This window comes from Choloepus didactylus, chromosome 25 (assembly GCF_015220235.1).
Source record: "Choloepus didactylus isolate mChoDid1 chromosome 25, mChoDid1.pri, whole genome shotgun sequence".
NCBI lineage: Eukaryota > Metazoa > Chordata > Mammalia > Pilosa > Megalonychidae > Choloepus > Choloepus didactylus.
The window spans coordinates 5,433,638-5,447,219 of NC_051331.1; the positions used below are offsets into that span (position 1 = coordinate 5,433,638).

At 39.8% G+C, this 13,582-nt stretch overlaps 1 protein-coding gene across 8 annotated transcripts in view; it reads right to left on the reverse strand.

Annotated features, from left to right (window-relative positions):
- Positions 1-355: 355 nt before the first annotated feature.
- LOC119520321 (zinc finger protein 709-like) overlaps positions 356-13,582 on the reverse strand; it is a 45,284-nt gene continuing 32,057 nt past the window's right edge. For 6 of the 8 annotated variants that reach the window (XM_037818088.1, XM_037818090.1, XM_037818087.1 and 3 more), the window contains 3 exons: positions 6,319-6,445; positions 5,054-5,204; positions 356-4,649 (listed from right to left, as the gene is read on the reverse strand). In XM_037818088.1, coding sequence (XP_037674016.1) covers positions 2,954-4,649; positions 5,054-5,204; positions 6,319-6,373 — 1,902 coding nt within the window. In that variant the 5' untranslated portion in view covers positions 6,374-6,445 and the 3' untranslated portion in view covers positions 356-2,953. Of the gene's footprint in view, positions 4,650-5,053; positions 5,205-6,318; positions 9,869-13,582 lie in introns of those variants that run through there. The other 2 variants (XM_037818083.1, XM_037818091.1) reach the window with 2 other exon arrangements.

The window sequence follows — 13,582 nt, forward strand, 5'->3', positions numbered from 1 at the left end:
GGAGTTCTCTTCTACACTTGAATTCCTCTTTTGTCTCTCTTAACTCCACCCTTGCCTGGGTCAGCTGTTGACAAATGAAAATGCCTGGGGCTTTCTCTAAAGAGCTGCTTAGAATGAGAAAAAAAATGGAAAAAGAGCTTAAAGCCCCTTTTCAGCCAGTCTCCAGCCCCTCGGTTTTGCTGGTCGACTGGAGTTTGTACCATTCTCTGTGCCCCTTTTTGTGGGGCACAGCTGTTCTCCAGCATCCTGAGCTCAGCTGTCACCAAAAGCCTGTTTTTATTTAGGTGTGTGTTTGTGTGTGTATGTATGTATATATGTGTGTGTGTGTATATGTATATATGTGTGTGTGTGTATATGTATGTGTGTGTGTGTGTGTGTGTGTGTATTTTTTTTTTTTCTTCCCTCTTCAGCCCTGCCTCCTCTCTGCCAGGAGGAACCCCAGATTCCTGTTTGCTCAGGGCCTACCTGTGCTTCTATGTTGTATTCAATAGCCCAAATTTGTTAAATTAAAACTGCTACTGGAGGTTGGCTGAGCCACCCTCCCTGCTCCAACAGGAACAGCTTCTTTCTCACACACAGAAGTTCTGCAGCTCGGCCTGCCATGCTGGGGACGAGGGTGCCGGTTCATAATTTTTTACTTGCTTTATGCCACGATCTCAGCTGTTCCACTGCCATATGTATGAGCAGTCAGGAATGTCCCCCAACAATTGTTCCAGACTATTTACTGGTTGTTCCTGGCTATTTTAGTTACTCTAGGGGACTAATTAAATTCTACACCTCTCTATGCTATCTTGCCCGCTTCCCTTTGGAGTAGATTTTTAAGTTATTTTATGGTTAACAAGGAGATTACATTTAATATCCTAAATCGATTACAGTTTAATATATACTGATACCAAGTTGTCTTCTGTGATGGTTAAAGACTGTTGTATACCTCCATTGTGGTGAATTCCATATACTGAATTTCAAAAATGACTTTATTTTTTATATTCAATTTTTAAATTTTTTAAGCAAAATATGACTAGAAGAACTGCAAATTAACAAGAAATAAAACAAGGAATCACCCAATCTCAACTTTAGGGAGAACGCCTGTTAATGTTCTGAGATTGATCATCTCTATAGTCTGCTTTATCCACGATGATAAAATGTAAAACAAGTAATACTTCAATGGTTTATCAAACTAGTATCACTGTGCATGCACTTATTTAGGCCCTGCATTTCCACAAAATTATGGTGTCACTGACTCTCCTGTGCTCACAGTTATATGAACAAATGTATTTAGTAGCAGTACAATATTGTGATGTGTAGCCAGGCATGTATCTAGCAACTCCATTCTTGGTAGTATTGTCAGGTTCCAGTCTCCCTATTTTTATTATCACTGTTATCAGCACCTTCATGGTACCCAGGAATAACCATTGGGTGATTTGGGAAGTTGCTGGGTCAAGGGGAGGACTTCTGCTGCCTAGGGCCACCATTTCCCAGGCACCTTACACGAAGAGTCTCTGAAGCAACTCCCTGCATAGCACGGGGCAGAGTGGTTTTGGATAAACCCTCAGGACCCCACTAATATGGAGACACTGACTGGGCTACCATTCTGACCAAGACCTGAAGTGGGTGTGCACTGCACGTGGAGCAACAGCTCCCAGCCAGCCTTGCAGCCTCAGCTCCCTGCATGGTGCACTCTACTAGCGCCTCATGATCACTGAAAGTAGGACTCGGTCTCTGAACACATGCTCTGTTCATGTGCTAGACAGAAGCTCCACTGCAGTTACGTCTATCCTCCCTCTACTTGTGCCCCCAAATAAGCTCTCCTTCCACACAAACTCAGCTTCTCATACCACTAGAGGAGAGGGGCAGTTGTGTGAGTTACAACGCAATTTGGCTTAAACTGTCTGTTCAGTTTCCTCATCAGCAAAACAGGGATCAAAATTAGAGTTGTAGAGGATAAATAAGAGAAGCAAAAAATGTCCACTATAGCAGTACAGAGAGTGCAATCTAGACTGTGGGAAAAATATTACTTTGCATACAAAAAAGGCCTAAAGGAACAGATCAAAATATCAAGAGTGGTGGGGATGCTGAGTGATTTTTGGCTTTGCTTTGTACTTTTCGTTAAAATCAAATTTTATACAATGAGCATATACTGCTTTGTAACCTTAGAAAATATAAAAAACTTACAAAACCTAAAAATAAAAACGTCAAAACCACCATTGGTATGTAACACTTTGTAATGAAGGCAATTATTAAATAACAGAGCCAAATGTGGGAAAATTGAAAGGGTATCATTTAATAATCAAATCAAAAAATAAAAAGTGGAAATTAAGGCATGTGGATTTATGGTAATAGTCAAGTCCATATTTCTAACCTGACGTCTATGCTGGTATGAACTTCCTTTCGCACAAAAGGGAAACAATGTCAAATAAAGCATTCTTATGCAGTGTACAGTCACTGGATCATTCCTCTGAGTGAAATCTCAAAGGTGGGTGTCTTAAGGGAGAAAGTGTACTGAAGGCTTCCCATGTCTTTTCCATTCATAAGACCTCTTCACAGTGTGATGTCTCACATATTGCCTAAGTTGTGAAAGACTCCAGATTTCCCATCTTCCTCACAATTACATGATTTATCTCTAGGATGACTCCTCCCATGTTCAACAGAGGTGATTAGCAAAGGCGTTCCCTCATTGAAACTATAGAGAAAAACCAAAACTTGCCCACAATCCTTACATGGTTTCTCTCCCATGTATCTTCTTTCAGTTTTCAAAAAGATAAAAGACAACAGAAAGCTTCCATTATGTACACATATTTTTTCACCTCCAGTGTACTTGCTCATGTCTTCAAAAACCTGAAAGACAAGCAGACTTTCCCCACATGCTTTACAAGAAAGCTTCTCTCCAAGGTAGGATCTCATAGGATTAGGGAAGTATGAGGAATGATTATACACTTTCCCACACTCCCTAGATTCACAGGCTTCTCTGGGTTTTTTTATGTTCAATGAGGGATGAGGAACAGCTAAAGGCTTTCCCACATTCCTTATGTTCATAAGGCTTCTCTCTGGTGTGAATTCTGATATGTTTAATGAGGGATGAGGAACAACGAAAGGGTTTCCCACATTCCTTACATTCATAAGGTTTTTCTCCACTGTGACATCTATTGTGTTCCTTGAAGGAATAGGAATTAGCAAAGGCTTTCCCACATACATTACAGTTAAAAGGCTTCTCTCCTCTATGACTTCTTACATGGGCAGCAAGGGATGAGGAATGAATAAAGGCTTTCCCACATTCCTTACATTCGTAAGGCTTCTCTCCAGTGTGAATTCTGGTATGGCTACTGAGGGTTGAGGAACAACGAAAAGCTTTCCCACATTCCTTACATTCGTAAGGTTTTTCTCCAGTGTGACATCTATTGTGTACCTTGAGGGAAAAGGAACTAACAAAGGCTTTCCCACACTCATTACATTTAAAAGGCTTCTCTCCTCTATGACTCTTTACATGGTCATTGAAGGTTGAAGAACGACTAAAGGCTTTCCCATATTCCTTACATTCATAAGGCTTCCCTCTGGTGTGAATTCTGATATGGTCACTGAGGGTTGAGGAACAACGAAAGGCTTTCCCACATTCCTTACATTCGTAAGGTTTTTCTCCACTGTGACATCTTTTGTGTTCCTTCAGGGAATAGGAATTAGCACAGGCTTTCCCACACTCATTACATTTAAAAGGCTTCTCTCCTCTATGACTTCTTACATGGACAGCAAGGGATGAGGAACGACTAAAGGCTTTCCCACATTCCTTACATTCATAAGGCTTCTCTCCGGTGTGAATTCTGGTGTGTTTAATGAGGGTTGAGGAACAACGAAACGCTTTCCCACATTCCTTACATTCGTAAGGTTTTTCTCCACTGTGACATCTATTGTGTTCCTTGAGGGAAAAGGAACTAACAAAGGCTTTCCCACACTCATTACATTTAAAAGGCTTCTCTCCACTATGAATCTTTACATGGTTATTTAAGGCCGAAGAACGACTAAAGGCTTTCCCACATTCCTTACATTCATAAGGCCTCTCTCCGGTATGACTTCTTTTATGTTCAGTGAGGGCAAAGAAGCGAAAAAAGGTTTTCCCACATTCCTTACATTCGTAACGTTTATCTCCACTATGAATTTTTTTATGTGAACTGAGGGATGAGAATTGAGTAAAGACTTTGCCACATTCTTTACATTCAATATTATGACTTTTCACATGTCTCTGAAAGAATAAGGGACAACTGAAGGCTTTTCCACAATCCTTACATTCATAGGGTTTCTCTCCAGTGAGTGTTATCATATGTCTTTTAAGAGATGCACGATAACGAAGGCTTTTCTTACAGTCCTTACATTTGTAGGGTTTCTCTCCAGTACGAATTCTCACATGAGTGCTTAGGAAAGAGGAGCAACTACAGGCTTCTCCACATTCCTTACACTGATAGGATCTGCATCCAGTGTGAGATTTCATGTGGTGCTGAACTGATGAGTGATTCGTGAAGGTTTTCCCACTTTTTTGGCATTCATATGATTTTATTCCAGTAGAAGTTCTTCTATGCACAATAAGATTTGGAATCTGGCTGAAGGTTTTCCCATATTGATTCCCTTCATCACTTTCACAGGGTCTTTCAACCATAGGCCTTCTGTTAAAAACAAGCATGCTATCAGAAATAAATTCATTACCATTTCACTATGGCTATATGTAGTGAAGTGTAACTTCTCTGCCTTCCATTGTCTCATGTTGTAGAAGCTGAATCATTCTGTCAGTGCCGGCTTTACTGTCATGGTGTTTTTGAAACATGGGGTTTTCTAAAAATTGCTGACAACTCAGAAATGTTTCAAATAGTCAATATGCGACTCAAAGTTTGGATACAGTGTTGTGAAAATTACGTGAACACACTTTTAGAGGTACATATGTTATCTATATATGCACATATTTGTAGGCATGCATGTATACCAAATTTATGTATGTAGATAGGTCATTATTGTAATGCAGTATCTTAAGTCTTTCTGAGGCACTGGTCTCTCTTATGAGAATGACACTCACCTCACATGTCTCCCCAGGTTGTTGTACAGATCTTCAATGCCATGGAATTGGCAGATTTCTCCTAACATGGAGGGCCAGGAATCATTCTCCTTGAATTTCAGTATTATATGCTCAATGGATAAGAGTTCTCCATTATTATCCTGTTGAGAAACTGATCCAGTGATTTTAAGTTAAGATTCACAACATGAAATAAAAAGGTAACGAAATTTTATGAAAAGAAGATACCTGTTTGCAAAGAAAAGCTATTGAGGCATTCATGTGTTTCAGGGTCTTAGAAATAAATAAAAATAACCAAATCAGCATATAACTTACTAAGAAATAATTCCATGAAGACTGAGTGACGATGATGACATATATAGGGTAATTAGCAGAGCAAAGTAAGGTGCTGAACACAAATTACCTGCCCAAAGGTAATGTGAAAGGAGGAAACAGGGAAAGCCTTTCCCTGTGAGCATGGAATATGTGAGAGAAGTGATTAAAAGTCAGTAATCTAACTCCAGCCCCCTCAAACCAGAAGAGACACTCTCTAAATAACTTATCTGAATATGATTCCCACTACATATGGTTTGTCTTTCAAAGGATTTTTGCCTTCTGGGTGCTCCCCAATACAACGCCCCTGAATAATTATCTTTACTCTCCTCAGGTCTTTCCCTTACTTCTCTGGGGGGAAAGATGAGATGGGTGCAGCTGACAATATCCTCATCGGAGAAAGGCATATTATGATGGGAGACAATGAAGAGGAAGAAACATTTTCCTGGCCTTGAGCCCACTGCTCTGGTCTTTTAAGAGAGTGGCAGGCACGAGATTATTTGCAGCAAAATCATCATGCCAAATTTCTAAAAAGGCAGTCCAACTCTAATGAGGTCCCAAATCACAAATATTCTGTGTCCCTAAGTGGTGCCTGAGGACAATGCCTACACTTATCACACTTAGCGAGTTTTAAGGATTTTAACCACAACAGAAATAAAGTCAGTTTAATACAAAGATCTTTATGTTCATTGGGAAGCCAGCAGATGTAAGCTCCACAGAATAAGCGACCATGTCTATCTTATTTATCAATCTATTCCAATTTCTCAGCCAAAATCCTGGAACAAAGTGAAAGAGTAAAGTGTATTTGCTCACTAAAGGAGTAAATTTAAAAATGATGCTGTCCTATGTGATGATACTGTGACCCAGTGATTCTATACTTCGGATGGTTTGTATGGTGTGTGAATGTATCTCAATAAAACTGCAAAAAAAAAAAAAAAAAAAAAAGCCATCCTTACCTACTGAGGCCAGGTTCCTGAAGTTTTCTACCATCACATCTCTGTAGAGCTTCATCTGAGCAACATCCAGCAAAGCCCATTCTTCCTGAGTAAAGTCCACGGCCACATCCTCAAAGACCACTGAGTCCTGAAACATCCCATATATTCTGGATCAGTAAAGTATTGTCTCCCTAACGTGTGCAGGATGGGTGAAAGTGGCAGCTGTGAGGAACTACAAAGTCATAAGAAGTTCACAAAGTTCTGTATTCTACCAAGATCTATTCTAGGGCTTGGCCATCAGCAACTTCCTTTCACTATCTACATTCACCTCCTTACTCATCAAATCCTGTCTCTTAGATTTAACAACATTCTATCACAGCAAATTTATCCTTCCATACCTTGACCGTCAGCAATTCCACTCCTCTTCCTTCTTCCCTTTAGGACTCAGAACACTCAGAGCACATCGCACAAATGAGCGAAATGCTCTACAAATGAAAAACTTATATTCACATTCAAGTCACCACTTCCTTTTAAAAAACATAACTTCAACTCCTTCCATATGCCCCACCAGAATATTCAACAAATGAAAAGCAAAGGGTGAAACCAGAATGAGATATCAGTGGTTGAGAAACCTTGCAGGGCTGGCAGCTTCTCCTTTTGCTCTCCACTAGCCATGGGAAGCTCAGAGACACACTGTTTCAGGTGCAAAAACAAACTGATCCCAGGCCATGAAATGGCCATCATTCGTTTAAAAAAATATAAATAATAATGAGGAGACAGGACCCCTTACCTGAAGAAGAATAATCTTTTGGAAAAATATGACATTTTACTCATCTATTGTCTGTTTCTCAAACACTTAGCAGTTGCACTGTCACCATCACAATCCTTTTCATTGAGACAGAGGATATTGAGAATATAATCGAGTTCAGATGAGAAAAAGGAAACATAAGAATACAGACTTCCCCCACAATTCCCACACTTACGAGCCTGACTGTGCTTGAACACCATTTATTTGTGACCACTCTGCTCAACATACAGCCAGACACTCAAACAACCAGTCCCTAATGTTATAAGATGCCAAATAGACCTATTTCCACAAGAGTGAGAAGAACATGCTTTGGTCTTTGCTAATTTGGAGGAAGACATTAAGAGTCACATTTTATAAGTTAACTGAATTCCAAAGAGGATTCAATGTTAATTTGCCCACAAATGCTAGGAGCAGAAACTTACACACCAGTCCTCTGGAGGCTCCACTCTAAAATTTCCTCACATTTGTGCCCCTGGTGGGGCCTCAAGCATATCTACTTGAACTCCCACTACTGTACCGTCCCAGGGGCTCTGAGGCTGACTGGGGTCATCTCTAATTCTTGGAATGGTGATTTCACAACAAATTTCCACCCACAGCTAACTTCAAAGCCTCCATAATTGCAATAGGCCAAGTTACATATTTTGCAGTCATCAGAAACTTAGTATTGGCTTCCAATCAACCAACATGGTGGCATAAAACACTACAGGGTGCTATTTCACCATGGAATCTTTGACCAACTGTCAAAAACTGACAGAGCCAAACTTCATTAAAATGTCAGAAATCACTTAAAGGGCTGCAGTAACTGGGCAAGCACCAAATCAAGGAGGGTACATGGGAACTCTGTATTTTCCGCCTTTTTTTGTAATCTACAACTTCTCTAATTAAACAAAAGGTAAATAAATTTTTTAAAACTTTAACATTCATTCTTACAATATATAATTACAATATATAAATGATAAATGTTCCATTTATTGAGTAACCATGATACATGAAAGGTTTTGTCAAAAGCTTTCCACACACTAGCTCATCGCTCATAATACCCCTGTTAAACAGATATTATTTCAAATAGTTCATCACAGAGGGAGCTTAGAGACAATCAATTGACCCCACGCTCAATGTTTTCCAATTAGAATGTTGCTGAGCCCAGGGCAGAAAGCAGGTCAATTTATCTTTGAAACCTAAACTCCTGACCACTACATTTCTGTTGATGTGTATACAGTTTTGGTATAATCCTGGTTGTTATTCTCCAACAAGACCAGGGATGACTTGAAGCCCTACTGGATAATGTAAAGATGAGACAAAGCAAAAGATGTATTTGATTCAGACCTTGAGTTCCTTCTCCTGCAAAGCCCTGTGTCTCAGACAAGACTGCTTTGCTTCCTGAATTTACCTCTTGTCTCTTTCATTTAGTAAAACACATTTACACAGATCCCACTTCAGCAGGCCAAAGCAGATAAACAGTGAACAAAATGGAAATGTTCAGATGCACATGGATTATACTTCTGGGGGTAGAAAGTGAAGAAATAAAATATATTCAGTGGTAGTAATATATTTACTATGGAAAATGCAGCATAGTAAGGGGATAAAGAGTGAGCCACATATGTAGATTTATCTTAGGGAAGAGAAAGAAAAGCAAAATAACCATTTCACAAAACAGTGAACCCTGATTTGGCAAAGAAAAAAGTTGTATTCTGATTCTAAAAAGTTAGAACCAAGTGTAATGATTTTTCCAACAGTCAATATAGATTTCAGATGATCATCAATTTCAAGTGTCAACATAAAGACACAAGAATGAAAAGGTATAACTGCCCCTCATTCCCAGCGAATAAAATCACAGTCTGTTCCAAGAAATAAGAAAAGTTCATTATTAAAAGGCTAAACACATAAAATGGAACACTGGGAAAGACCAAAAGCAGCACAAATGAATTGTACAAGAAAAGAGGCATGAAAAGCCAATATTAATATTACAAAAATAAATGAATAAAATGTCAGGCAACCTAAAAAGTACACTCTGATATGTAATTAGGATTCACCTGGTGAAAAATGCAAAGATCTCTTCTGTGAGGGCTAAGCAATCCAAAATTAAATTATATATCTTATGTACGGTGCAAAGGAAAAAGTCAGAACTAGAGCAGGATCCAGTTATGGACAGTGCTGACAATTCAAATAAGTGTGCTAATTAGGCTATTCAGTGAGCCTCATAGAAAAGAAAGACCTGAGCTTAGACTCCTGGGATGCAAAGCAGTTACCCAAGGGGATATGTGAGAAGATAATGAACCAGAAAGAGGAAATAACCAGAGCACAGGCAGAAGACATGAGTGTGCTTTGCACATTTTAGGTAGAGCAAGAGGCAAGTGTGAGGCAGAATGTGATGCAGGAGAGCAATCATAATCTAAGTTAGAGAGGTGATTGGAGTCTGCAGGCATGTCATGTTCTGAAGTACTTGCTGGCCAACGTCTTTTAATCTAAGTGAGAAGCAGAGTTATTTCAAGCTTTTGAGGAAAGGAGGGAACTTACTGGACAGCTCTTAAAGAAACTCTATGTAAAATATATATCTGAATATGGTTGAAAAGGGAAATGTTGGGTTGTAAATACGGTACAACAAAAATTAAGGTGGTATATGGGAATTCTGTATTTTATGTATGGTTGTTCTGTAAACCCACAACTTCTCTACTTAAAATGAAATTGCCAGCGACTCAGGCAAGATGGCGGCATAGAGAGGAGTGGAAGCTAAGTAGTCCCCCTGAAACAACTACAAAAAACCAGAAACAACTAGTAAATAATCCAGAATAACTGCGGGGGGACAAACGAGACCATCCACTCATCATACACCAACCTGAATTGGGAGGAATGCCCAAGAATACAGCATAAAATCTGTAAGTAAAACCTGCGGAACCAGGTCGGGAGACCCCCTCCCCCATAGCCCGAGCTGCAGAGTCTCGTGGTGCCACAGAGAAGCTCTCTCCCAGCAAGCGAATACAGCTCAGCTGAGCTGCAACTGGGGTTTTTAAGTAGCGAGTGTGAACTGCTCACTACAGGTACGCAGCCCCCAAAAAACAGACAGAGGCTTTGGGTGACGACTGACCTGGGAGAGCCAGAGGGTCGCCTTGGACTGGGTCTGAAGGGGACTAGCTGTTTCTTTCTCGGCTCAGTGGAGAAAGCCCAGTCATTTTCAGTTTCCAGGGCTGTGACTTGGGGAAGGGTGGAGACAGCACAAGCAGAGAGAGAGACCACTGAAATGCTAATGACCTCCACCTGGGGGGTCTGTCTTCTCTAGGAGGAAAGGGGTGGGGCCCTTTCCATTCAGAACCAGACCCCAGAGCCTGGGGGAACACGGCCACACCTCCTCACACCAGTCAAGAATTATAGGCTAACAGGCATCACCTGCTGGGCACAAAAGCACAGTGACCCGAGGCATCACAGGGTGAAGCAATTTTCTAAGACACACCCACAGGGAAACCAGATACTGAATATTTCTTCCCTCTGGGACCTGAGCCTGTTCTGGTCTGGGAAAACCTGATTTGGATAACCAAGGAACCATGCCCTAGACAACAGAAAATTACAACCTACACTAAGAAAAACAGAGTTATGGCCCAGTCAAAGGAACAAACGTACACTTCAACTGAGATACAGGAATTTAAACAACTAATGCTAAATCAATTCAAAAAGTTTAGAGAAGATATCGCAAAAGAGACAGAGGCTGTAAAGGAAGCACTGGACATGTATACGGCAGAAATCAAAAGTTCGAAAAACCTACTAGTAGAATCTATGGAAATGAAAGGCACAACACAAGAGATGAAAGACACAATGGAAACATACAACAGCAGATCTCAAGAGGCAGAAGAAAACAATCAGGAACTGGAGAACAAAACAGCTGAAAACCTACACGCAAAGGAGCACATGGAGAAAAGAATGAAAAAATATGAGCAACGTCTCCGGGAACTCAAGGATGAAACAAAGTACAATAATGTACGTATCATTGGTGTCCCAGAAGGAGAAGAGAAGGGAAAGGGGGCAGAAGCAATAATAGAGGAAATAATTAATGAAAATTTCCCATCTCTTATGAAAGACATAAACTTACAGATCCAAGAAGCGCAGCGTACTCCAAACAGAAGAGATCTGAATAGGCCTATGCCAAGACACTTAATAATCAGATTATCAAATGTCAAAGACAAAGAGAGAATCCTGAAAGCAGCAAGAGAAAAGCAATCCATTACATACAAAGGAAGCTTAATAAGACTATGTGCAAATCTCTCAGCAGAAACCATGGAGGCAAGAAGGAAGTGGTGTGATATATTTAAGATACTGAAAGAGAAAAACCGCCAACCAAGAATCCTGTATCCAGCAAAGCTGTCCTTCAAATATGAGGGAGAGCTCAAAATATTTTCTGACAAACAGACAATGAGAGACTTTGTGAACAAGACACCTGTCCTACAGGAAACATTAAAGGGAGCACTACAGGGTGATAGAAGACAGGAGTGTGTGGTTTGGAACACAATTTGGGGAGATGGTAGCACAACAATGTAAGTACACTGAACAAAGGTAACTATGAAAACAGTTGAGAGAGGAAGATGGGGAGCATGTGAGACACCACAAGAAAGGAGGAAAGATAAAGACTGGGACTGTGTAACTTCGTGAAATCTAGAGTATTCAACAATTGTGATAAAATGTACAAATATGTTCTTTTACGAGGGAGAACAAGCAAATGTCAACCTTGCAAGGTGTTAAAAATGGGGAGGCATTGGGGGAGAGATGCAATCAGCATAAACTAGAGACTGTAACTAATAGAATCATTGTATTATGCTTCCTTTAATGTAACAAAGGTGATATACTAAGGTGAATGCAGCTAAGAGGGGGGGATAGGGGAGGCATGTTAGACACTTGACATTGGTGGTATTGTCTCATTCTTTATTCTACTTTGATTTAAGGTTATTTTTCCTTTTGCTGCTTCCTAGCTGTCATTTTTTTTCCTCTTTCTTTTGCCTCTCTACCTTCTTTGACTCTCCCTCCTGCCTTGTGGAAGAAATGTAGATGCTCTTATATAGACAGTGGTGAAGATGGTGAACACATAAATGTATGACCATGCAGAAAACCATCGATTATTTACTTGGGATGGAATGTATGGTGAGTGAACAAAACCATATTAAAAAAAATGGGTTGATGACAAAACCTCGAAGGCAATATACTGAGTGAAATAAGCCAGACACATTAGGACAATTACTGCAGGGTCTCACTGATAGGAACTAATTACAATATGTAAACTCATAGACATGAAATATAAGGTACCAAGATATAGGACGAGGCTTAAGAATGGGGAGTGGTTGCTTAGTATGAGCAGAATGTTCAATTAGGATGAACTTAAATGTTTGGAAATGAACAGGGGTGTTTGTAGCAAGATGGGAGAATAACTAACAGCGCCAAATGGGGGATGTGGTGAATGAGGTGGAAAAGGGGAAGCTCAGTGTCATATACGTCACCAGAAGGAAAGCTGGAGGTCAACAAGATTGGAAATGTATAAAACTTGAATCCTATGGTGGGCAATGTCCATGATCAACTGTAGCGAATACTAGAAATCACTTCATGAACCAGAAAAAATGTATGACAATACAATTAGAAGTTAATAATAGAGGGGGCATATAGGGAAGAGAACTATATACCTATTACAAACTATATACTACAGTTAGTAGTTTTTCAACATTTTATCATAAACAGTAACAAATGTACTATATCAATACTAGGAGGGAGTCAACAATTGAGGGGGGTTGGGTTAGGGATAGGGGAGGATTAGAGTTTCCTTTTCTTTTTTTCGTTTTTCATCTTTCACTTTATTTCTTGTCTGGAGTAATGAAAAATTTCTAAAAATTGAACAAAAATTAAGTGTGATGGATGCACAGCTGTATGAGGGTACCCAGGGGCAAGTGATTGTACACTTTGGATCTTTGGATAATTGTATGGTATCTGAACAATCTCAATAAAAATGAAAAAAAAAAAAAATGAAATTGCCAAAAACAAAAAGAAGCACCTTTGTGTAAGGGGCAAATGTAGAATGTGAGAACTATGTTAGAAGGTAATGGCCATAATCAAATAAGAAACCATTATGGTTGAGATTGGGATGGTGGCAGTGTAAGTGTCGTATGTGCAGAGCTAGTCCTGCATATAGTTTTAAGTTACAGTCAACAGAATTTCCTGATGGACTGAAAGTCAGGTAGTGAGAGAAAGTATTGGCAAGGAGTCCACTATTGGTCCAAAATAAACTGCGATGTTAGTGTTGATATCCACTTGGACATGGATGCCTAAGAGGACAGCATTATTTTATGGGGGAACATGCAGAGGATAATTTGGGCATCTTGAGAGTGAAATGAGGATAAGACCTCCAAATGGGGGAGACACATGATCAAGAAAGTTTTTTAAAGCAGTGTTTAACAACAAAAAGACAAATAACCCAATTAGAAACTGGAAAAAGGACTGAAGAGACTT